The sequence below is a fragment of the Pyxicephalus adspersus genome, chromosome 2 (assembly GCF_032062135.1).
Source record: "Pyxicephalus adspersus chromosome 2, UCB_Pads_2.0, whole genome shotgun sequence".
In the NCBI taxonomy this organism is placed as follows: domain Eukaryota; kingdom Metazoa; phylum Chordata; class Amphibia; order Anura; family Pyxicephalidae; genus Pyxicephalus; species Pyxicephalus adspersus.
In genome coordinates this window covers 131063988-131090817 of record NC_092859.1, presented here as the reverse complement: position 1 = coordinate 131090817, position 26830 = coordinate 131063988, and the positions used below count along the sequence as shown (strand labels likewise).

General features: G+C 38.1%; 1 protein-coding gene across 1 annotated transcript in view; it reads left to right on the top strand.

Moving 5' to 3' along the window:
• SHC4 (SHC adaptor protein 4) overlaps nt 1-21480 on the top strand; it is a 41410-nt gene extending 19930 nt beyond the window's left edge. Inside the window, exons 4-12 of the mRNA XM_072402404.1 lie at nt 2890-3009; nt 7199-7252; nt 8115-8166; nt 10454-10571; nt 12736-12898; nt 15609-15669; nt 15816-15950; nt 17538-17770; nt 21192-21480. Coding sequence (XP_072258505.1) covers nt 2890-3009; nt 7199-7252; nt 8115-8166; nt 10454-10571; nt 12736-12898; nt 15609-15669; nt 15816-15950; nt 17538-17770; nt 21192-21341 — 1086 coding nt within the window. The 3' untranslated portion in view covers nt 21342-21480. The remainder of the gene's footprint in view (nt 1-2889; nt 3010-7198; nt 7253-8114; nt 8167-10453; nt 10572-12735; nt 12899-15608; nt 15670-15815; nt 15951-17537; nt 17771-21191) is intronic.
• Nucleotides 21481-26830: the final 5350 nt, after the last annotated feature.

Genomic DNA, 26830 nt, shown 5'->3' with positions numbered 1-26830 from the left:
TTTCTATCTGCTTCCTGTAGATTTTACCTAATTTCCTTTTATGACACATTTTAGGTAGATGCTTTGACAATGAAGCTGATTATCTAAAGGAAATAAAAGTGTGCATACAACGGACATGATTTTTTAGAGCTCTCCAAGGCTGGAGAAGATACATTGGTGAACCAGGGTGATCCAGCAAAAGTTGAATGGATCTGGTCCAGGATTGAAAAACATTTCCAGCAAATTGAAAATAACTTTGAAGAAATCCATTCCAAATTTGCTAGATCATCCAGCTTGACAGATGAAAGTGTATCCTCTCCACCCTTGGATAGCTTTAATAAATCAGGCCCAATTAATTGTGAACAGTTTAATTACAATTACCCAATCAAACATACTTTTTAGTAAACTAGCCCCAGTTTTGGATGTGTCTTCATGTCCCAGGGTCAACTACATTGCAATTTCTTGTATCAGTATCACAGGGGAAGGAGCTGAAGACAGAAATATAAAGCTAACATTTCCTTTTATTAGTATTTTGGTTTTTGAATAATTTATTAGCAGTCACCATAGTAGTAGTAATAGTATAAAATAGTAAAAAAAAAACACATGGAGGGCAGTCCTTACAGAGTGTATAAAGCATTGCACTGAAAATTGGTAAATTAAATATATGACTGAGAAGAAAAGAAGAATAGAACATGTAAGACAGAACAAAGGGTATATATGCAGGGGTGTAGTGGGGTGGGCACGGAAATGGGCACGCGTGCCCACTTTTATGTTGCAAAGAAATTTTAAAGTGTCACTCTGAGTCTGAATTACCATGTTTGGGACAATTTTTTTTTATATATAATGAGTTTATAGATCTCAAGAACTTTCATTACGTTGTTTGTCCCTCAATATGCTGGCGAGTTTGTAGTCATTATTAATGAAATTTGAGATGAGGAAATAAAGCTTTACCAGATTTCAAATCTTCTGCTTTTGAGAAAACCTGACAGACATTATAACTCCTCTATTCTATCCCGAACAAAGTTAAGCTTTAATGGCCTTGTCATTGATTGGGGAAGTGACGTGTTAACACGTTTCCTTGTCTTAGGACTTATCCTTCTAAAAAGTATAAATTGGATGGTAGTTTTTTTCTCCAGAGACGCAATCATGTTACATTCATTGTAGTTTTGAAGGGTTTTTAATCAAAAAGTGGAGAACAGAACTTTATATTGATCAAGGTGGAAACTGATTTTGTCAACTGGTCACAAAGTTTCCTATATTTTGGTAAACAGAAACTAAAGCAAACCTGCAATGGATTTGGTCCAGGATTTAAAGCTTTCACCAAATTAGGAAATCCATCCCAATTTTGGTGGATCACCCAGGTTCACCTTTGATAGTCTATTTTCTCTTGTCTTTGAGACCTATAATACAACAGGACCAATGTACTTGTCTTTGAGACCTATAATACAACAGGACCAATGTACGATAAAGGGCCCCTAAACATACATTAAGGCTAACAGAAAAATGTGGTATTAGCAGCCGTTCTCAATCTTTTTACCTCTAAGGAATCCTTACGTCTCAGACGCCAGTAGGAAAAAAACTTATTACATTGGAGGGCAGTGGGAAGTATGCCCAGTTTACACTTGTGGCTAGAATGCCACTCTTTTTTGAAAAGATCATTAGAGTCAGACAGCTAGCCCTTCTTTATAACTTTTGCCCCCGAACTCTGCCGACAATATCAAATATGAAGTCAGTCAGCCACAGTTCAAGGAAACCTCAGCAAGCTCTGGAGGAAACTTGGTTGAGAACAGCTGACCTACTACATGAGAAGTGATCATAATGTTTGAAACACCAGGTGATATTTAGGTGAAGGTGGCAATATTTTCAGTTAAACAGCACTTTCCTTAATGTTGCAATTATAGATATGGCATTACTTAATTTGTGATTTTGATTTCAGTCCAGTCCAGCTCACGGTTTTCCTCTGCCAGATAGATTGAAAAATCAAACTGTTTGAGTTGACTGCATACACGTTTGTTACTAGGTCAGCATTGCCACCACCCTAGGAGTAGCATGAAGCCAAGTAATAGAATCCAGCTCAAATGTAGCAATAACTTTACAGCATTAGGAATTGTATATTAAATTCCTGATTTATTAAAGCTTTCCAAGGCTAGGGAGGATACATTTTCATCGGTGAAGCTGGGTGATCCAGCAAACCTGGCATGGATTTCCTAAAAGTCCTTTGCTAATGTTTTAAAATCCTGGACCAGATCAATTTCGGGTTTTTTGGATCACCCAGCTTCACCGATGAAAGTGTATCCTCTCCAGCCTTTGAGAGCTTTTTAGTGCTTTTTATAGAAAAGTGTGGCAGTTGATTAGAAAAAAATATTCTTCTTTACAATAAATATGTTGATGGTGGTAGTTCTGAGGGGAATATCCTAAGACTGCTGACGTAGTTTAGTTTTATAAAGAATGTTGAGCTTGGGAATCAAACAAAATTACTGCTTTTGAAGCACATGGGCCTGGAAGATTCCCACTAGCGACTATTTAAGGGAATGTCAGATTCCCTGTTTTTAAAAAAGAGGCCATATTCTTATTTTCTATTAAATAAAGAAGTTACATTTGTTCTGTTATATAATATAATGTCTTTGTTACAATGATAGATTCCACAAGAATTATTTACAGAATCCGAGTATCTGAATGGAAGCACAAGCACATTATTGTAGCTACTTTTGTATATCAATGGCTTATCTTTAGCAGGCAGTCGGATGTAAGTTGTGGTCAAAGTGTCCATTTGAAGGTCATGGTTTATGATTCATCCCTGCAGATATCGCATTAAAACAATGGATATTTGTGATAGTTTCATGCAGTTCATACTTGGAGTATTGTTAAAAGCTTTTAAAAAGTAACCAATCTTTTTTTATTTTCCTTCAGCCGCCTCTGAAATTTTTGTCCTCTGTTCTGGGAAAGAGCAACCTCCAGTTTTCAGGGATCAATGTCAAGCTGACCATCTCTACAAACAGCCTTACCCTGACAGATATTGACACTCAGCAGGTATGTGCGTGGGAAAACAATCCGGGAACATATGCTGTCAAATATTCTATATTTTTTTTTGGAACTGAAGGCGTTCTATATACCGGTAATAGAAAAATCGTATGCCTACCATATGCTGGATTGAAGGTTTCTTGGCCTGTAATTAAATGTTTTGTTAATCAGGGCAAAATATCAAATTTGTTATAATTCAGCACTCCTCGCCAGCGTAAACTTAAACTTAAACCTTTGCTTCACCAAAGGAAATATCTCGTACCTCTGCATATGAAAGAGAATGTATCTCGCTCCATGTGACAGTGCTGGGCCAATCAGCACATTCACAAGGAGAATCCATACACCTGTGTGATCTACGACTCTGTTGTCTGGTAGTTTACCCAGCATTTTACTTTGCTCCCAGCAGGAGAACAATGCAGAAGAGGAGTGTAAAGTAGATGAATATATATTACAGGGGGGGAAATTCATTAAAAGAAAACACGTTGATTTGCTTTGCCCTGCAAAGGTTCACGTTAATGATTTGTAGTTCTTTTTAAAGTACATGTCTGTCAATGTTGTTTTCAGGTTTTTATAGAGAATGGAAAGGTTAAAACCCCTGTCAGGTTTTGTTTGCTGTCTGTACCCTGTCAGGCAGGTATCTCTTCCCTTTCTTGTCCTAAAGTAAAGTAAATCAAATTTTAATCTCAGGGAGTTACCCTCGGAACGGGTGTCCCTATTTTAGGATTTTCCTTTACTTGTTGCTCTAAAGGCAATTCAAAGTTGGGTCCTGTAATTCCTGCCAAAGCCATTTAAACCCCTAAATTGTCTTCAGCGTACAACTATTTCCATAGCATTACATGCAAATATGCAACAGTACGCAATACATTTCTATCTCTCGCTCTCTCTCTAAATATATATATATTGTGGGATATTGGCATCAAAAGCACTTGCTGCAGAGAGGTATTTAAAACTTTAGTTCCAATTTCAGGGTACTTTGTCCACTTTTATTAATTAAAAACAAAGAAAAATACAGGGTGTTTCTGCGCAGGGCATCAGTGTTATCACAGCATGGATCACCCAGGTTCACCTATCATACCAGACCTAAACTGTGGAAACCTACTCCCAGCTCACAGGCTTCACACAGCCTTTCTACCTGGCCTCATACTGCAACTTCCCCCTCAATGTCAAAGACATGCGTCTTTTTAGCATCAGCCAGCTGCAGCAATACTCAATTTCTGGACTCAAAGCGGGATTAGTGCCTGGCCCACCCATTCCTACAGGACACTCGAAGGCTTGGAACCCCAAAACAATGCAGCAAAGATCAGATGTTCATGTATTCCCCAATAAACAGTAAGCAAAAAGAAGGCATAGCATGTATTCCTGCTGAACTAAATGATTTTTCATCACATGGTTATCCAGACAGACAACTGGCAGACTCGCCTCCTTTATACTATTAAACATTAGCACAGAGAATGAATTGTTTCAGCATCTTGGCTGATAGACCTTTAGTGACTTTTATCTATCAAACAACATACATATTCCATTATGTTATAACATGTTGTCATCTAAAGCTCCTAAGGCTACAGACCTTCATCCCTATGCATCCCAAATGCAAATATTGAAGAATACATTATACGGAGGTTATTGTAAGAGATGCTACAATTATCTTATAGTTAACCTTTTATAAGACGTTGAGCATCCCACACAATTAAGATACACTGCCACATCTTACATAGACATACTAAACAATATTGAGTTGGGACTTTAAAAGCAAACAAAATTACTACAATTCTGGTAAAATAATTTATACAATTTATTATAACTTTTTAAAAACAGTATTTTTTTTTTAAAAAAAACTTATATAACACTTTAATATTAGCTTTATATTTATCTCAATTCTTTCTCGACGCGTTTCACAGACAAAAGCTGCTTCCTCAGGAGATTGATTGAAAAATGTTATAGACCAGTGTTACATATTTTCTTAACCTCATCAAAACTTCTTGGAGTCAGAATAAGATCAGGGCAATGAGAGCAGACACCTAGATCCACCTACAATGCAGCACAGAATTGTTTACTTAGAACATTTCCATTCGTATCAATGTATACAACGCATCTATCGTTTTAATATTAGGGCTTCAACTTCCTTTCTTCTAATGAACAATCCTGTCTATCAAAAAATCCAGTGTACTTATCTATTTGATGAAATACTCCTGCTTCTCTGAGCTGGAGGAGGGAGATAGTTAACCTTTTATCTTTTGCACATCTGAGTAGATCAAAGCTTTATCTCACCCCTTTTCCTTCTTAAGTAGTCTGCCTAGGACCACCCACTCCTTCAGACTGGCACATGCCCCTGAGGTACATATTTGCATAACCCGTATCACGAGTGAGTACCTCTAAGAGGAGCACTGGGTGTTGTTTTCAAGAAACTACCTACAGCACCCTGCCCAGGAGAAACACAAAGACAAATTAATGACATTGCTGGGTCTAAAAGAAGATATATATTGAGAGATTTCCTATGTTTGGTAATTGGAGTTGTATGGAGAAGGAGACAGAATAAACATTCACTTCAAAGGTACTTAAGTTTTTTTGTCCTGTAAAAAAAGCCTGCATAAAACCTAAGGTTATTGTTTAATATTAACAATTTTGATAGAAACAAGCAACAGATAACATGGGGAGAACTATGTCGCTACAATTCCTGACAAGTGTAAAAATTAGAATGTAAATGATTATCCTTTACTTCCTGCTAATACATAAGAAATAAGATGACAAACTACACTGTGTTTCTCAGCAGTTTTACCCCACAGGAACCTTTTTTACTTCTAGGTCTTGCTAAAACCAATTATTGGGTGGCAATAGGAAAATGTCCCTTTCATTAGTAGTCAGTTGATAGAATGTTCTCCTTACAGTGGTGGTCTGAATGCCGGATACAATTATCTCTGGCGTCACACTGCTGGTTCTGAAACGTGTCAATAACTTTAACTTTAACTATAACTATACAGGACCCAGCAAATGGTCAATCACCCACAGCTCAAGGAACCCCTAGAAACTACTGAAGCAAACCATGATAAGACCCTGGTTGAGAATGGCTGGTGTAGAAGGAAATAGTGAGACAGCCAACCTCTACTATATGGCATTACCCTTTCAGTTTGGTCACATAGTCTGTAGTTGAAAATGGTTGAGAATACTGAAGTGCACAGGATTTGAGTCTTTGTCGCAATGTGGTCTTTTACATAGTTGAATCTTCAGTATTAAAGTTAGTAAAACACAGTTCTAGGGTCTCCTCTTGCCCTGGGTGATCAGAGTTCAAGTTATCCAGAGTTTCTTTCAAGCCTGTAGGGAGGCCTTACTATCAGTGTTTACAGAATAACAAGAACATTGTGTGAGAACACACCCAGCATGAACCCAACAGTCAATGTTCAATCTGTGGAGTTTAATGAGAGCCTGTAAAGTTGGAAATGAACACACAAATTCTTCTTTGTAGGGAAAGCTTAAGGCTGAAGTTTATTCTGCTGATATTTTGCCTTTATTGGTTCACCTTTTCCCCTCATTAACATGCTTATGGAATATTTTTAAATACCTCTTTTATACCTTTACATTTATCTTTTCATTATTTTAGACCCAGTAATATCATCACTAGGTCTCTGCACATCTTTATTTCTTGCAATAAGACCATAGCAGGTGGAAGTGTAACTTGCAGTGACAATTGCTTTACCATATCCCGTTGTGGTGTCACACGAACTGTCCTTTCTCCATATTTGTCTGCTTTTGCATCTTTACTTATGAACAGAGGTTTTATTCTGCTACAAATCTCAAAAGTGGAATATATAATGTCAATGGCTCAAGGCAGGAAACTGATCTTTTATTAGTTTACATGCTCTGCTTATTGATTTCCCCTGTGCCTATTTCCTTATAGCTGTATATGTTCAGTATGAAATCTAAGACACTGCTGCCTCTGTTAGGTATTTTTTTGAGTTATATTTGGTGATGTGACTGTTCTGCTCACTGTTCTCCTTGCTGGAGGCTCTGTTTTAAGGAAGGAAATCCTACCTCCACCAAGAGGGCGAGAGAGACACAATGAAGAACAAGACATGCTTAGCAAGTAATAGGGGAAAATTAATTGCAAGGGGGAAAGGGGTTCAGGCAATACTAATCATTGGGCCATTGCCTGTATTTATAGAGAACAATTAATAATAATATTTTTATTCTTTTTTTTATGTAGATTGTTGCGAACCATCATATGCAGTCAATATCATTTGCATCTGGCGGAGATCCTGTAAGTATACATTTGTTATATAACAGAATACCTGTGATGAGAGATGTGGCCACAGCTAAGGCATGTTCTAGTGGTTTTGGAAAAGATTTTATTGTTAGGTTTATATAATGCTTTTAGTAAAGTTAGGATGGAATGTGAAAATAGAACAGTTTTGGTAACACAGCACAGACATAACAATCATCTGGCAGGAACAATATTTTGTTCTGTTTAAGTGTTTGTATTACAGGGAACATTTGGGCTGGTTTTACACAAAGTTGAGCAAATAAATATTTTCCTGCTTGATATGCTCCCATAAAAAAATTCTTATGTATTTGGGGGTTAAGGGCTTTTTCCCCTCAAGAGTAACCTAGGGGTAGGTAAAATCTTGCTAAAAGGGTTAAAGCAAGGGGGTTCAGGCAGAGCTCCATTCTATGTAAAACTGTAATGAAAATGATATGATCTCCTGAATAATAAGCATTTTTTCTAGGTCTAATATCCTCATAAAATATGGTATAAGCAGATGATGCCTGTTATAGTCAGGTGAATTAAAATGCTATATGAATAGCAAAATTAACAAAGGGAACCTCTGCAGTCACAGTGGCTAGAAGCTCATTAGCAGGTGAGGGGGGAGATTCCCTGAGTTTCCTCCTATTCTGACCTGAATCTGTAGAGTTCATACAGTGAGGGCCCCATACTTTGCTGTCTGCTCCACCACTGCCTGGCTTCTGGAGCAGCAACATCAAACTATATGGGGTCAAACTGCGCCCTCACCAAGAGGTGATACCCTAGGCCCTGGGTTTGGCAAACCCTAAAAACTTTTAGCCTTTATGATAAATTTAAATATATTACTATATGATAATTATTATATGTATTTTTATTTTAGGATACTACTGATTATGTTGCTTATGTAGCCAAGGATCCAGTTAACCAAAGAGGTAAGTCTGTAATCGGTTCTTACACTATAGTCACAGAGTATATTTAGCTTGAGCATATTTTGTTTGATGTGGAAACTGATATTTTATACATAGTTAACGTTATTTAAGGATCCATAGTTTAAAAAAAATCCCATCACTTGTCCTCCACTTGCTCTTCCCATATCTGTGTATGTTATGTCGGGTGATGGAAAAAGAAACATCCAGATACTGCACCAGTGAATGCAGGGAGATATTCTTTAAAGCATATGAAACCCCTGAAGCTAAGTGCAGATGAGCGGTGAGGTTGTGGGGGTATTGCTTCCTACCACTCCTGCAGTAGAGACGCATATACCAGTGCAGCCACCCATAGCCAATTACAGGGGGTGGTAATGAGTAGTTCGGTATCACCTGTTGTTGCCTGTTGTCAAATATTAAAACTCTGGTTCATGGCAGTAACTGAGCACCTGGCACAGTGCCAATCACTGGGGACCACCCAGAATCTTCTGTTTCTACCATCTGTATGAACTTAGCCTAATAACTGAATTCAGTTCCAATTAGGGCCTTTGATCTGTTTATTATACAAAGATATATTTTGTGTTTTGTTAAATTTTGTTAAAAATATACCTGCTGATTGTGCCAGAAATCTTATTGGCTGATAAATCAGTTACATTGTAACTGGTATCTCTTGGGGCTACAGAACTCATCCAATGTAAGTAGGAGGAGAGGAAGAGGATTTAGTAATCCTGACCTGTTTCTGTTCTGATACAGGATGAGTGTGCATTGTCACCCTAAGACAGGAAGTGTGTTACTGGCAGAATCACACTCCACCCACAGCAGTGATTTAACAACATTAGGAAAAAGTCTGGAAAATATACAGGATGTGCTGCCTGGCATGGCTGTGTAGGCCTGCTGAAAGCCTAAATGCAGTTTATTGTAATCACCTGCAAAAAGAAATGACACAATTACTGCAAGGAATGCTGCAGCCTTGTAAATGCTTTTTTGGAGTGGATGGAGGTGGAGTAGCTGATTAGATTAGTGGCATGCCTCAGTTAGCACACTGGGGAACAAACCTGAAGTTTTGCATTTTTTTTTGTAGAAATCACAATACAATTCTAATTTCCTAATATAAGGAGAATTTTACATTATGGGGATGACTACTGTGTAGCTAAACTTAACGTATACCGCCATCTAATGGTCACTCACATAACAACACCTTCAAAAGTATTACATTGTTTCCTTCCTTACTCAAATATGAAACTGCAAACTTTGTTCCTAAATAATTATTTTTTCTACTTTTTATATCTATAGAAGTTTTTTTTTTTATTTACATGTTTGTGTAATAGGATTTAGTGAAAAAATGCAAAGTAGTGCACTCAAAGAATATATAATAGTTTAAACTCTAGAGAAAGGGTGGTGCCGAGTGGTGACTGTTTAAATAGGATTTATTCAATTGATGAAACTTAGGTTTTGTTTTTTATAAATATTTTCGCCCAATTACCCCAAATAAACCTATTTAGAAACTGTGTGAATCAGCTTTCACTTGTGGTTTATTATTTTATTCCCAAACTAAAAATACTTGAATTGTGTGATTCCTAAGTCAATGTCATTTATATATAGACCTTCTAATGTTTTTCCAAACTAATTAATGATTAAAAGACCTATTGGAATGATGGAAGCACTGCTGTTTTTTTTAAATATGGTTATTTATTTTCCTGTGACTGAAGGGCTCATGGAACCGATTTGCTTTGATAGCTATCTTTATTACACATTTAAAAGAAAAGAAATCCAAATGATTTTTCAAAGTTTATTCCAACCAGATGTGTTGTCATGCATTTTGCAACATTCTCTGGAGCACATATGGTTTTTCCTGGAGTCTGTTCGCACCAAAAGGCCTGCAGTCTGCATTTCAGGTGCATTTCAAGCAGTTTGCATCCGAGTTTGTTAAAAAGGAATCTTTAAAAAATGAAAGACAAAGGGCCTGATTTATGAAAGCTGAGAGGATAAACTTTCATCAGTGATCTAGCAAACCTGGAAGGGATCTGGTCAAAAAATTTGGTAGCAAATAACAAATTACTTTGAAAAAATCAATTCCAGGTTTTCTGGATCACCCAGCTTCACTGATAAAAGTGTATTCTCTCCAACTTTGGAGAGCTTTAAAAAATCAGGCCCATAGTATTTAATACATTCAGTAATGTGGGCGATCTGGCATGAATAAACTCAGGTATTATTGTATTAGAATTCTGACTAAGGATAATTAGTTCCACAATTACAGTACAATTTTTAATGTGGGTGTTTGGTTTTATTTTAGCATGCCACATTTTAGAATGCCCAAACAGCAAAGCCCAAGAGGTGATCAACACAATTGGACAAGCTTTTGAACTGCGCTTTAAACAGTTTTTGAAAAGTCCAACCTTTAAAGATGAGAGGTAAGTGCTTGTGATTATAAACTGTTTATTTTACCATAGTTAAAGATGATGATTATATATATATATATGTGTGTGTGTGTGTGTGTTACACATAAAGGGCTTTGTATCCTTTACACAAAATGACATTTTGGTGACAATACTCCTTTAAGGGCAATTAACAAAGCGTAACATATATCGTCAGTTGTACAAATTGAAAACATCCACCAGTAAAGGGAAAGGAAATGCTTTTTCTCCCCTCGCGGTTCTGGGAAATAAAATACAGACGTTTCCACTGAGTGCTTCACGGAGAGGTTTTAGAGTGCTTGCCAATGAAAATAAACCATGTTTTTACTTTATCGCATGAAAAAAGACTTTATCTTCCGAGGAGAATAGTGAGGAAACTGAGAAATCCTTGGAGGCTACAGAATGTTGTAATGCAAAATGATAAGACGTTTTACATGAAAACTTCCAGATGTGGCAATTAACAAAAAAATGACATTAACATCCTAACCTGGGGAGAAAATATGCAATAAAATAATATATGAAGGAACACAGAGATGGAAAAGATACTGAGTCGCACGCCACCAGTGATGGAATTTTTAGATCAGTCACATTCCCCATAAAATTTTCCTTCACATTCCTTCCCATGTCCCATTGAGCATGATCATCAATACATCCTGGATATCAGTTCTTATCAGTCCTCTATCCCAAGTCCTTCCATTCCAATTCTATTCTAGGGATTCTAACCAAAGGATTTATAACTTTAGAAATCTTCTTATATCTTGTCTAAACATTTCTTGTGTCTATTACCATTGGGGTTGTTTATTATGCTTTCTCATATAGGATATGTCTTTGTAGACCAATAGTCACCATTTTAACTTAAATTTAAAGCAGAATGAGACAATACAACCAGTTTCCATATTATATGTGTTGGTGATTTATGGGAAAACATCATGGTTAGTGTTGGTCATATATACATTATTATTTTTATTACTATTATCATTATTACACAGCATTTATATGACCCAGACATACTATGCAGCACTTTACAAAGTCAATAGTCATGTCACTATATGTCACTGCTACTTGCTGGACCCAGCAAAGCTAAGTATTGGGTAAAAAAAGAGACAGAGATAAAAAATATTGTGTATTGTATTTATTTTTAGGGTATCTTTAACCTTTCAGCAAATGGGTAGGGGTATTACATACCCCTGTACTCATTTCCCAGGGTGAGGGGAGGATACCCGGCAGCACCCCATAGTAAAAAATAGCTTCCACTTCCTTCTCCTACAGGCACCCACAACAGGGATCCGTTGTGGGAAAGTCCAATTAGGACTATGCTTTGGGGAGCATGGTTGGCTCAGTTTTCAGCACTCTGGCCTTTGCAACAATAGGTCACAGGTTCGAATACTGGCCAAGACACTATCTGCATGAAGTTTGTATGTTCTCACTGTGTTTGCATGGGTTTCCTCCGCGCACTCTGGTTTCCTTCCACATTCCCAAAAAAAACACATTCAATTAGGATCGGCTTTCCCTCAAAAATTGTCCTTAGACTACATTATTGATATATGACTATGACATTAGCTCCTTTGAGAGATAGTTAGTGGTAAGGCAATAATATGTTGGTGCAATAAAAATACTGTGTAATAATAATACTAATAATTAATGCCTTATTGATGTGTGGATACATCTGCTCAAAGAAACAGGGACAGTCAATCCAGAGGTCCAAAGTTAGAGAAAATCCAATGTCACAGACATCAGATAAAAAAACTGGCAACATCTGGCCGTTTTTTTCTCTCACCTGAGATGTGGAAATGCTGGTTTGCATTGTCTATGATAGTATTGGAGGGGGGGAAGCCACAAAACAGGCAAAGAGAAATTACATTCAGGGGATTGTCTGTAGAGCAGAGAGCAAATCTGTGGGTGCGTGGAATAAGGTAAGTACTACATATGTTAAGGATCTTTTTGCTTGCTGGGCTGTACCAAATCAGACTATCACCTGGGAAATGATGAGGCCTATGTTTGATAATAGGAGAAAATAGGGAAATTAGGGGATATGTGGTTTGTTATCTTATCAAAAATCAGTTTCATAAAATGTACGAAATGTAAGAAAAGTTTCCTACTTTTCACTGCCTTGTTGATTACCTTTATTGATCTTTTTGAACTTTTATTTCTTGCTGTTTAGTGAATTGTTAAGCCCTACTAATGTGGCAGTAAAAGAGCAGGAAGGCCACGAATACTATAATGAGTTACCCGGAAAAGAGCCCCCTACTGGTGGGGTGCTTGACAAAAGAATGAGAGTTGAAACAACAGGAATCATCCTTGACTCTGATAAGCAAAACCTCCAGGTAAACTCACATTGATTTTACATGACCTATATTTATTTTGAATGAATAGAAAAGTAAAAATGAGGAGTGAGCAAATATATACGTTTGTATTTACAATTGCATTTTGTTATAAATACACCTATACTATTTTGTATGATATCATTATTCACATGCACTAACCTACACATGCAATTGCATGCCATGTGTCTGATTCACTAAGAAATAATGAAATACAGTGAGGTGTATCCTTGTTTGTTTTTTTTAACACCCAGTCAAGTAAAGAATTCAAATTCTCCTTTTGATATATGAATGTATGAATCGCATATGTTAACGTTACTTATTTTCAATTTACACTTATGTAAATTAGCCTGAAAGGCTCCAGGTTAAGTGCCCTTGGCATGATTTTTTAGACCAGCGGTTGCCAATTTTGGTTGTACACTGCTCTGGCTGGTGTGGCCCCCTGTGGAGTAGGAAGTAGGAACCCGCTGGGGGGTCGCAGCAGTCAAAGCCGCGGACCACCTCCTTGATCACACAGATCACAGGCTCCCAGGTCTGGTGGACGAGTTCTGGCATCATGACGTCACTCTGGGTGACGTGTCTTCCCCTTTGAGTGACACACAGCTCCCTGTGCATGCGCTGGCCTGAGTCTGTGAAATTAGTGGTCCGTGACAACCAAAGGGTTGGCAACCACTGTTTTAGACACCTCACATCAAATTACATCTCACATACTTTTTGTGAAATATACCATTTCAAATTTGATACAGTATTCTTGGGGAAGCCAATCCTGTGAAATGCATTGAATACTAATTGGGACTGGTTGCATATTATATATAGAAGTGTGTTCCTCTTTTAATGATCAAATAAATTATGTTTTTACAATTATGAAAAAAATGTGAGATGGGAGGTGCCTAAAAAGTCCATGAATGATGTAGGGAGTGTTTTGAAAAAAAATTGGGATGTGGCACTAAATCCTATATCTGGCCTTTGTTTATAAGATAGAAAAGTGAGTGTTTCATGTTCTTGCTGTATCCTACATAGCGAATCTCGATGGAAGGCCTAGACTCCAAGATTGGAGAGGATACGCTTTCATCAGTGAAATTGGGTAATCCAGCAAACCTGGAATTATTCTTGTCCAGGATTGCAAACACAAATAGCAAATTATTTTTAAGAAATTTTCTAGGTTTGCTGGATAACGCAGTTTTACTGGGTGTATCCTCTCCAGCCTTGGAGAGGTTTAATAAATCAGGCCCATAGAATCTGGAGTGCATCAGGTCTCCTTACAAGAATTTAGCTGTGGGATGATCTTATTGTTCAGTACTTGGGTTTACTTCGAAGTAGCAGCTGATGCTGTTGGGTTGGAGCAGGTACCAATCAGAGCTGATAAAAGTTAAAGAAAAAGATGCACAAACGATGACTAGATTGGGGTCAGTATCAGTTAGACAATGTGAAAACTACTCATAGAATGCACTAGTCTAAATATATTCATAGCTTACAGGTCAGGAATAAGCATTGACACACCATAAGTACATCAAAGATCAAAGGTATGGTCGCAGTGCATTCAGTTCTCCAATGACCGTGCATGGAACAGATGGACTGGGCATGTTTGACCATAGCAAGTAATTTGCATTTGGAGGTTCATTATAAGCACCTTCAGTAGAGCGTTTGTAAAACTGCATAGTAAAGCAGGTAATTACATTTAAATAGAAGTGATACAGTTATACTTTATTGCCCTGTATTCATTCCTCACCACACACCTTTGCTATATGTCTCAGATATGAAAATGTTGTGCACACAGATGGCAATATTACGCTATGATCAAAAGTCATGTAAACACTTTATCAGATTGGTAATATCCTGTTTCAGAAGCTAGTACTGGTGACATGAAGTGCTAGGATTCTGAGCTCAGATCTTAGAGGGTGACATTACTTAAAGCACTTTTGTTTTCCTTCCTATATGAATGTAGTTATGATAGTGACATTTCAGGGGATAGGGGAAAGCTTCCAGCAGATGCAGTGACTGAACAGCTCATCCTTTCATTCTACCTGTTTCCCACCTATCCATGTGAATAGGGCTTAGCCAGACATGCTGAGTTAGCAACCATATGCAGATAAGACATCATCAAAGCACAAGTAATTTGCTTCTCATAGGTATGCCACCTGCATGAGGACCATTTGGGACCAGGATGTCAACAGGAGTTTGATGTGTGTGTTTGGAACTCACATGAAATGCAGGTCAAAAAAAAATATAGATTTTAACAGGACAGTACATAAAATGTTCTGGTTTATCTGACCTGGTTTCCATAGTGCTTTGTTTCTTTGAAAGCAGCAGGCTCCTTAAAGTTTCATTTGAATTACAAACAAAGCAGGGGAAGTGCAACCTGTTATAGTCAAACCCTGCATTGTTTGCTTTCAAATGCAGATATGTGTGTTTAAATAGTAAATGCAGCATTTTTATAAGAATTTCCGTTAATATGAGCCATATGATAAAAACAAATTGGGTCCGATTTATTGAAGCTCTAAGACTGGAGAAGATAAACTATCATGGATAAACCTGTGTGATGTAACATAATAGTTTGGTTTTAGATGGAAAATGTTTGAATTTCCTCACAAGATCTATTTCAGGATTGCCGGATCACCCCTGATAGTCTATAGTCTCCTGTCTCAGATAGCAACAACAATTCAGGCCCATGGTGTTGTTTATGTTTTCAAAAAATGTCTTAATCCATTTCTAGGCTGGTTACATTAAAAGTGCCAACATATACGAAAACTGCTTAGAGAACCAGAAGACTCCAGGTAAGATATATTTAATATTTTGCATTTTGTATTTTTTCCTCTTGTATGTTACTGAATTAGACAAATTAGCCTTTCTATGTTCTTTGTGATTAAATAATGACAAACCAAACAAAAAGAATACTAGAAACAGACCTTTGTTCCTGCAGGTCTTTCTGATCAGGATGGAGAAGTGACAGCAGACCGGGAAGAACTTTTTGATGATCCATCCTACATAAACACAGTGCCAAAAAAACAAAGTCCAGAAAAAACTCAGGTTTCCAAAAAAGCCTATATAAATTCAGGTTTGAGAATTATTATTTTTTTTATTCTTAAGAAAAGAGTAAATCCTGATATTTTGGTACGGCTTGGTTATGATTTGGGTTGCCTATTTTTCCCATAATATGAAAATATTTATTCATAATAGCTTAAATTACATTTATTATGGAGTCAATATAGGAAAACATAATGTTTTAGGCTATGTACGGACGTCAGATGATTCTCGTTCAATGATCGCCTCAGGGCTGGTATCAGATGAGAATCGTTCATGGATTCTCTTCTTTTTGGATGTATCCTGGCGGATCCACAAACTACATCAATCGTAAAAGAAGTGAAGGGGAAAGAGCGCAGTGGGGTGCCGCTCTGTAGTTCTTCCCCTCACCACTTCATAGACCAGAACGGTGCTGTATGTACAGAGCTCTTTCAGTCTTTTGTCGTTGGAAAGGATCATGAAAGATCATTTCCAACGACAGTTATTGAACCTGTATACATAGACCTTAGTCCCCACCATAACATATTGGTAATCCTGCTGGGACATCAGTTTTTTATTCATCTTCCAGGTACAGATCTGGAAGTTGCAGGGTTGGGAGAAGCCATAGAACACATGGAGGTGCTTAGAATAGTCAGCTGTTCTTCATATTGCTTAAACCAGGGGTGTCCAAAAATTTTCCAAAGAGAGCCAGATTTGGTGAGGTGAAAATGTGTGGGGGCCGACCACTAACCAGGGCGTGGTCATGCACAGCAAATGCCCACCAGGGTGACATGAGGGATTGCCTGTGCACGGAGTCCGGTGTTAGTGCAGGCTCCGTGCAGAGCACGTTCCTGCAATCAGAGTGGGCGTGGTCTGTGCAGGTCCCGCACAGCACACTCCAACTATTATGACGTAGGGGATTCCTTGTGCGCACATGGGCACTCCTGTCCTGCCGATTATGCCCGCCGAATAGCGGGCTGATAATTTTAAGGTGGTTGACTAATTCTAATGAAATATAAAATAGCTTTTTGTATGCGTGCATTTTATACTGTGGTCAACAGTGCTGCAGGCCGGTGGAAATCTGAACACGGGCTGCAATCGGACTTTGGACATGCCTGGCTTAAACCCTCCTTCAAAAGCAAAAATAAAACTGTAACTGGTTAACAACAACGATCCAAACCCTTCCCCTTGCAAGTGAAAGAAATAATTTTCAGTTAGGAATTGCCAATTGACAAAAAACAAGTATTTATCCAAAATGCAATTGATCAATTTGATGGATTTTTTATCAATTTGTCTACTTGTAAGATGAACTAATTGTATAACTGCCACATTGGCCCCATTCTACAGCAGCACAATTTCATAGGGACTGTGTGTTGCTAACTGTTTATTAACCTTATAGCATTTTCTTTCTAGTTGAGTCTACAATAATAAGAAAATTAGGAGAAATTATCTCATTACCTGAGAAGTCTGTTATTATGGGGGGCTGATTGGGGGTGTTATCAATGGCCTTCTATGTCCATGCAAATGACTAAATACATAGCTGGCAGCAGTTATCTTTTCTATTTTCTGTAATACATGCATACATACATACTCCACAGGTGGAGAAGATTTAGGTTGATATATCTTATTTTTTTTTTTTTAGTGACTCGGGATCTTGAGCACCCAAGTGAAAGTGGAAAGCTAACTGTCAGCAGTTCCATACAAAGAGAAGAGTGGTTTCATGGAAAAATGAATCGGAAGGTAGCAGAAAGCCTCCTCCTTCATGATGGAGATTTTCTGGTTCGAGAGAGTACCACTTCTTTTGGTCAATATGTGTTAAGTGGATTACATGAAGGACATCCAAAACATCTGCTACTGGTGGACCCAGAGGGAAAGGTATATATCACCATTGTCATCTTTTACATGATGCTGTGACAAATACCTTTCTATACTAAAATGCAGCAGTAAAAATAGTGAAAAACTTTTTACTTTGACCCACTGAAAATTAGATCCATAGGAGACATTGGGCCTGATTTATAAAAGCTGGAGCGGATACACTTTCATCTCTTAAACTGGGTGATCCAGCAAACCTGGAATGGACTTCTTAAAAGTTAATGTTTTCAATCCTGGATTAGATCCATTCCAGGTTTGTTGGCCTCTTTAAGATGATGCACACCTACCTTCCTAGGACTTTTTTTTTTTTTTCATCCAGGCACTGCTGTCCTGCATGAGTCTACCCCCATCCCCTATTTGGTGCTAATCAGAATATATAAGGACAATTATTATTAAAATATTAACCTAATGTCCAAACTAGTGTTTATCACTCCATGGTGCCAGGTGTTTGCTAGTAGGTGCCTGCTGGAGGTAACAGGTGGTAATTGCGAGGCTTTTCCAGGAATTTGCAAATGCTTGTGCAGCAGTTTGCTTGCAAATGAAAGAAGTGAATATGGAATTACATAATTTTTATAAACTGTTGAAATGGGTAACTAATCTTGGACACTGTATAAACTGTCTGAAATAAGGCAATACTACTGAAAGCAAACACCTGAAAAACAGTTGAATGAACAAATTTTAACTTTTTAAGGGGGCAGCAAAATGTGATTTATGGCAGCAGAACCACTTCAGTCTGAACCTGCAGGTTCATGAGGTTGGAACATGGCAGGCTTCTTGCTGCCTCTCACATATAAGAAGCCTAATGTAAAATGTAAGAAAAATTAGAACTAAAATGCTTCTCACAGCTACCAGTCAAATATAAACCAGCCTTGGATGTTGGAATGTGATGAAGGAAATAAAGAAAGATGAAGTTACACAGCACAGGCTTCTGGATGTACACTCCTTGCTAGAGCCAAGTATGCTTGTGAAAGATGTGGATTACAGAAAACCCAGAATCAGATACATTGGGCACGATTTATTAAATCTCCTCAAGACTGGAGATAATACACTTTCATCAGTGAAGCTAGGTGATCCAGCAAACATGGAATGGATCTGGTCCAGGATTGAAAAAAATTGCTAACAAATAGCAAATTACTTTTAAGAAATCCATTACAGGTTTGCTGGATTGCCCAGGTTTACTGATGAAAGTGTATTCTCTCAAGCCTTGGAGAGGTTTATTAAATCAATTTAAAACAGCTGCAGCCTTTGCTGGAATACATTAGTAGCTCACTAATTTGATTTTATTTGTTGTCTGAAGATTTTGTTAAACATTTTATACCTATGATCATACTATATTTTATATTCAGCAACAGAAAACTTTTAGATCTTTGTTTGAGTGCCTACAGACAGGTGATATACTTATATAAAACACAAGAAATATGAAACAGATGAAATGATCTACTTTAGGAAAAGCAAGGTCACCTGTTATTGTGGGCATTTTACAGCTGACCACCAGTCTATGACATTGATGATTATTATTATTATTATTATTATTAATAAACAGGATTTATATAGCGCCAACATATTACGCAGAGCTGTACATTAAATAGGGATTGCAAATGACAGACTAATACAGACAGTGATACAGGAGGAGAGGACCCTGCCCCGAAGAGCTTACAATCTAGTAAGTGGGGGAATTTCACACACAAAGGATGTGAGATATGTAGTGTGGGAAGTAGTGATGGTTTCAAATGACAGAAGAAGCCGGGTAGGCAAGTTTGAAAAAATGGGTTTTGAGTGCTCCTTTAAATGAGCAGAAAGTAGGAGCAAGCTGAATAGGACGAGGAAGACCATTGCAGAGAGTTGGAGCAGCTCTAGAGAAGTCTTGTATCCGTGCGTGTGATGAGGTTATGAGTGAGGAAGTCATTAGTAGGTCATTGGAGGAGCGGAGAGAGCGGCAGGGGGAGTATTTTTTAACCATGTCAGAGATGTAAGCGGGACAATAACTGTGTAGGGATTTGAAGGCAAAGCACAGGAGCTTAAATTTGATTCTAAGGTGAAATGGAAGCCAATGGAGAGAACTACATAGAGATGTAGCGGAAGAGGAGCGGAGGGAAGGATGGATGAGTCTGGCTGCAGCATTCATAATCGATTGTAGAGGAGAGAGTCGGGTTAGTGGAATACCAGAGAGAAGGATGTTACAGTAGTCCAGACGAGAAATGATAAGAGCATGTACAAGGAGTTTGGTGGTCTCAGGGGCAGGTAGGGGCGGATTTTTGAGATGTTGCGTAGGTGAAAGTGACAGGACCTGGAAATGTTCTGAATATGGGGGGTAAATGAGAGGGCCGAGTCAAAGGTGACACCAAGACAACGTGCCTGAGGGGAGGGCCGAATAACAGTGATTTGGTGATATTTGTTTAGCACTCCTTCAGCCAGTATATCTTCTTAAGTTACAAGCTTGTTCGACTGCCAATTCCTGGAATCTTTAATAATAAATCAGTCTGCAAAGTCTTCACATAAAATAATTCTAGGTGTGGCACATGCCTGCATACCCTGATGTGTAATCACAGAGCACTTCGGTGTTTTGGATGTGAAGATTCTGCTGTCTGCTTTGCTGTGCAATAGAACAAAGATTCCATGGAATGGGCAGTGGGTCAGGTAAGTATAAACAGGTTTTTGTCTACAATTATGTATCTGCACTATAAAGATTTATAAATATTCTGGAAAATTGTTGTCATACTTACTACAAAGTTTGCTATCCTGGCTACTCCTCCTGATATCAAATGACTGGGTCAGCTCCACAGGAAAAACCCTGTTATTTATTGAATGAAAAATAAACTTTCATCAGCATACAGGAGAATCAAAATTTTACTTTTTGCTTCAGGCAACAAACTTCAACAAAGCCCAAAGTGGCATAAGTCCCTCACAACAATAGTTTTAACTAAGAATTTTTCCCCTTTAGCTACAGGGGTGCTATTCACTATGGTCCCAGAGTCTGTGCCCCAAACCTTGCTGGCTGGGTATCATACCTGAGCACTCACATTTACTTAAGCCTCCCCTCAGGTTTCTCAGGTTTGCCTCCCCAAGCCACAAATGGTCTCAGGCTCCAAATCCATCATAGCAATCTGAACTGGCAATTCTCTTTTATTGGGCTTTGGCAGGTGTTTTTTTAGCCACTCCCCACAATTTCTGGTCTGGAAGAAGGTTGGGGTATCATTACACCCCGGACCTGGATCCCAAATAAAATAAAGCTGCTGAACTGCCATTACCACAGCCATACCCAGGTTCTTTAATCTCTTCCTCAAATAAAAGAGAAGAAAATGCTGCTAAACACCGACTACATTTGGCCTCATATATCTCACAAATCTATAATATAAATATATTTCACTTTACATCTAGTTTTAATTTTGCAAAGTTCTAACATGCCAATATGTTTTTTTTCTAGGTGAGGACTAAAGATCATGTTTTTGAAAATGTGAGTCATCTAATAAAGCACCATGTTGAAAATGAATTACCTATTATATCATCTGGAAGTGAACTTTGTCTGTGGCAGCCAGTAAAAAATCAGGAGAGACTGAAATCCCAATTAGAATGAAAAGATTTCTACCGTATGTGCGTAAGATATGTCCAGGAGAGCGAAGTTCTGAAATAATCTGTCATTTCCTGTAAACACTGCTTTCTGGACCTGTACAAATTACAGACATACATAATAAATAAATGATTGCAGTTATAAAGGTTTTCCTTTTATATGTAAATGTATTTTGCATTCTGGAAATCTTTCAACAGAACATCCACTCAACAAATGCTGTCAGTTCTCAATAGAAAAATTTACATGCAAATACTTGAAAGCACAACCCCCGCGAATTGTCCATTATAGTCAGCCAGAGTGAATGCTATGTGCCTTGGAATGAACTTTTTTTTAGTAGGGTATGTGTTATTTGTCTGTGTAATTACAGTCACTTCCCTTGTCAGTAGGCTGTAATGGGTTATTAATGGACCATAAAAAAGTCAATGTTATGTCATGGAAAAATATTTTAAGCAGGTGTACTTCATTTAGGACCTACATAGATTTTTACCAGCTGTAAAATTCATCTTAAAATGTACTAAAAAATATATTTTAATAACAGTAGTATTATTCTTTAATAATGAAAACTGACATATATGTGCCATTGTAATATACTACAGAAATGTATTATTTGAAAAAGTAGAATATCATCTGTGCTAATAAACCATGTGCAGAAACCACACCTCTGAAAGATTCTCTGTCATACGGGAACTAAGGCCGTAGCTGGTCTCATCTGGATTTTTTAATGATTCCTCCTAATTTAAGCAAAATGGTTGTCACCTTACGCTTACCATACAGGTGCAGATACAATTGGTCAATATGATCATTCTTTTGGGTGACTTTTGCGGGGGGGACCCCATTAACTTTGCAAAGGATATTTCCAGAGAAATGTACTTCAGGTGGCTGATAGCCAAGGGGGACATGTTCTTACCACTACATCTCCAGGTCGTTACACCCCACCATTCCTGAGAAATTGGGGTTCAAAGAAGGGATGCGGCCAGCTATGTGTAACACACAGCATGTTTTGATGGGTAGAGTTTTTATGTTCTAATAATGCCATATTAAGAAAATTTGAGGGGATGTTCGCCGTCTTTACTTCCTCATTCTAAAAAAATTGGGGTTCAAGGAATGCCGAACAAATGCCGTCCCTCATTCCTATAGTACTCTAGGCCATGGCCTAGGTGGCCTTATGGGAAATCTGGCCCTAGGTACCACTACAACTTTATCAGATAATAGTTGCCTGAGATGAACAATCGTGCTCCTCTCAAAGTAAAATCTGACATGTGTATAGCTGTCCCCCAACATTGTTCATGAATTTGGATTTATGAATGACTAATCTGGAAGGGTCTCCGTACACTAGAACAGCGCTGTGTGTACAGCGCTTGTTTGTTCATCTGTCACTAGACATACATTTTAAAGGACCATCAGATCAAAGAAAAGCTTTAGAGTAATGGCTAGAGACAGCTGAAATACAGAATGGGTAATTCTTCACAGCCAGCTTTGCACACCTGCCAGATAGTACAGCAAGGTAATTTACTTCACTTTTCTCTCAAAAGGAATCTGTGACAAATTAGGAGACCTACAGGGGCTGGAGCTATCATTCTTTTCTATCTAGTTATTCAAATACCCCGGAAACATTTTCATAAATGTTGTTTGGAGTCTGCATACTTGTTCCAAGTCACAAACTCACCAGGTAGCAAATCCAACATCACAATAACAGCCCCAAACCCCAAATGTTTGACTGAATCAACAATGGCAACTTCAATATTTCTGATCTAACGGGATCATTCAAAAAGTAACAAGGTAAGGTAAGGTAATGCCTCTGCTCTCTCCTCCCACAGTCTAATCTCTAGTGATAGACTAAATGTTATTCTACATTGCTGGCTTTCCCTGTAAAGAGGGCTAATAAAAAGACAAACAGAAAATACATTGCAATATTTTTTAATTAATACATGACTCAAAGTTTGTCTGTTATATTTGCCTACAATTCTGCTGAAACATTTTGCTCACATTTCACTTTATAGCATACATAAGAAATATTTCAATAGATGCAGTGAAAGCATTATAAATGCAATACACAAAAAAGCCCTAAACTTTGTTTATCAGGATATTTCATGCAAAATGCCACCCCCCCCCCCCCATACCCCCCCCCTGCCAAACCGTGGGCCCTCCTGTTAAATAAAGAGTGTCTGGGACCCACATGCAGCTGCACACTTTGCTTTGCACCCCTGATTACATTTAAATGTAAAGAAGCTTATATACATGTTGTCACAATGTACCTTGTCAGGCTGAGGGCAGTAAAGTAATAAAACATTTAAAACCATACATAATGAATATTAAACTAACTAAATGTCAATGTCTAAATGTACTGTATGATCTAATATGAAATATTTCCTTGTGTGGAAAGAGTGTGGTGAGTTGGGTTATCTGGCATTTCCCCTGCTATCCAGAAGCCCAAGAGGTAACTTTTGAACCTTACATGTTCTTCCTTTTTCTCACAGATGCGTGTATTAAAATGTAATGCATTCCCAGCACCCTTTAGGCTTGTCTGCTTGTCACCAGAGAGGAAACAGCATGCATGGCCAAAAAGATGCCGGGGATGCATGCTTTCATATGTTACTTGGCGCTGAGAGAGTGGAAGGAGATCCCTGTTGATGACACCATTGCTCTGTATTAACTCATCACATTTTAGAAGACTCAGACTAGGTGAATATGTGCAAGTGGAGTGCATTGATGAGAACATCAGAAGGGAAATAAAGGTATGTTCACACAGAGGAGAGGTTGAAGTGCGTTTACCACTACTTTATGCCAGGCAACTGCATGTAGCATCTCCCAGTGGCAGCTCCAAAAGGAATGAATGGGGCAGCGGTACTAATAGAACTCACTGCTGCCAGCTGTCAAAAGTGTGGACGCTGGTTCTTTAATAACCAGAGCTGTGATGCATGTGACCAAGCAGCTGGAAAAGTGCTAGCCACGGGGAGCTGCATGGTATCGATTGATACCAAACAGGTCTGAACCTGTCCTAATAAATGATGTAAAAGAGTCAACTTCAAAAACAGATAACTTGATAAAGAAACCTCAAACCGATTTTTCAGATTTTAATTCAGTGTTGTCCACTGGTTAGTCTGTCTAAATAAACATGGCCTGTGATTTCATATTTGCAGGTATACATATAGCACTTTTATTGCATAACAGATGAATCCAGCAGCCAGATTTTACTTATAGCAACACCAAGTACCCTGATGAGTAAAGCAAAGGCTCTGCAAGTTTAACGTTTAACCCTGTTTTAAAAATGTGCAATATTATGGAAGCCTGGATTGGTGTACAGTAATTACAAACAACATGCATGTGTGTAACAATGTATTTTTTAGAGATACTATAAAGGCACTTTTAGGAGTAATTTGTGTAGTCTAGTATGTTTGTTATAAAGTAAGACTTAAAAAAGTATATAAAAATGTGTGTATCCTCCTTTCATTATAATACTATTATTTTCAATAAACACAATATTTGTATAAATACGATTTTCTGTTGTTTTTCTTAATTGCTGCCTTAGGCTGGGTACACATGTTCCATAATTGATGTTGGAAAAGATCTTTCACGATTCTTTCCAACGACAAAAGACTGCACGATGCATGAATGAGCGCTGTACATATAACGCTATTCTGGTCTATGAAGAGGGGAGGGGGAGAACAATGGAGCGGCACCCCACTGTGCTCTCCCCCCTTCACGTTCAATAAGATTGTTCCTGGTCCATGGATTCTGTAGACGGTGGAATGAAGAGCGCTGTACACACACACACACTTGATGCTAAGTGAGTCTGAGCCAAGTCTTGGTCTGCAAGGGAAACCTCCATGTTTAAAATTCCAATTCATTCCAATTGTCAAGTCACACCAAAGCAATTCAGAGCATCAAGTTTTTGAGCGTTTTAAATGTTTTAAACATTAGTAAATGTTTAGAAATGCTTCTATTGAAACCAATAGGGGTGTTACCATTAATAAATGGTAATATGAGCTTATAAAAATAATTATATTATTATTATAATAAAAATAAGAGCTTATAAACTTGTATAAAGGCTTAATTAAACCCATAGTTTGCATATTTGGCTTTTAAATGCTTACATACCCGTTTATAAGCCTTTACGGGTTATAACCATTTTAGGGTTTAAAACACCCATTCTTTTCAGATGATCTCAGAGGAGCTCACAATCTAATGTCCCCACCATAGTCATATGTCATTAAACAGTCCTAGGTCAATTATTATTTTTTGGTTGGGAAAGCCAAATAACCTAACTGCATGCCTTTGGAAGGTGGGAGGAAACCCACACAAACACGGGGAGAACCTTCAAACTCCATGCACATAGTGTCCTGGCCGCGATTCTAACATGGGACCTAGCGCTGCAAAGGCCAGAGTGCTAACCACTGAGCCACCATGCTGCTGGTCCATGACAGCACTTACTTACCCATCCAAAATACATTTTCCTTGAGACATTACAATCTTATGAATGTTGTTTAGTTATTTGGAATTACCTGGATGTCAGTGGAGGAGCTGCTGACCCTTCCCACCCCCTATGTCATAATAGGTAGACAATCCACATTGGTTGAGGTTTTATCCTCTAACTCCCAGTGGAACTTTGTATTTTGAATTTAGTTCTGCTAAAAGGTGCATCACTTTAAAGCAGGCCATTGAAAATGATTTGTCTGCCATCACACCCTAAAGCTACGTACACACTTCCAATAATTATCGTTGGTAAACGAACGACGAACGATCCTGCACGATATTAGCGAACGATCGTATAGCACTGATCCTGTACATGCAGATAACGACACGATCGTTCGCAGATATTGTACACACAATAGATGTGATCGTTTGAGCGATACAGGAAGTGACGTGCACGACAGGAAGTGAATACTGTGCACGAACGTTCGCATCAAACATTCATCACACTGTTCTATTTTCCCTCTGTGCAATATGCCTTTCAAATTTTTGTCAAGGAAGAAGAAAGCCGCAATTGCTTTGATGTGTGCTTGAAGAGGAGGAGGAGGTTAAGAAGAAGAAGCGGCGAATGTGGTGCAAGGATTGGTTGTTGGAGCGAGACAACATTTCACATGACGGTCTGCTACGGGAACTGCGCCTCACATCCCCAGATGACTACAAAAATTATCTGCGTATGTCAGATGTCTGCTTCCAACAATTACTTTCTGCAGTTACACCTTTGCTGCAGAAACAAGATACCTTTCGTTGGTTACTTTTTTTACGAACGATTTTTGACCAATCGATCGTTCGTCGTTCATTTCCAACGATAAAAATTGGAAGTGTGTACGCAGCTTAACTCTGAACCTCTCCACAGACTTTCTAAATTACTAATAGGGATTGTAAGATAGGATTTAATTATACAGCGAGATAAACTGACAAGACGCATGTCTAACAAAAGGGAAATGTAGGAAGAATGCATTGTGTTTTACTCCTCCATTTCACCAGTGAATAAAAATTCTAAGTTATTTGTGGATCCCCCATTGGTG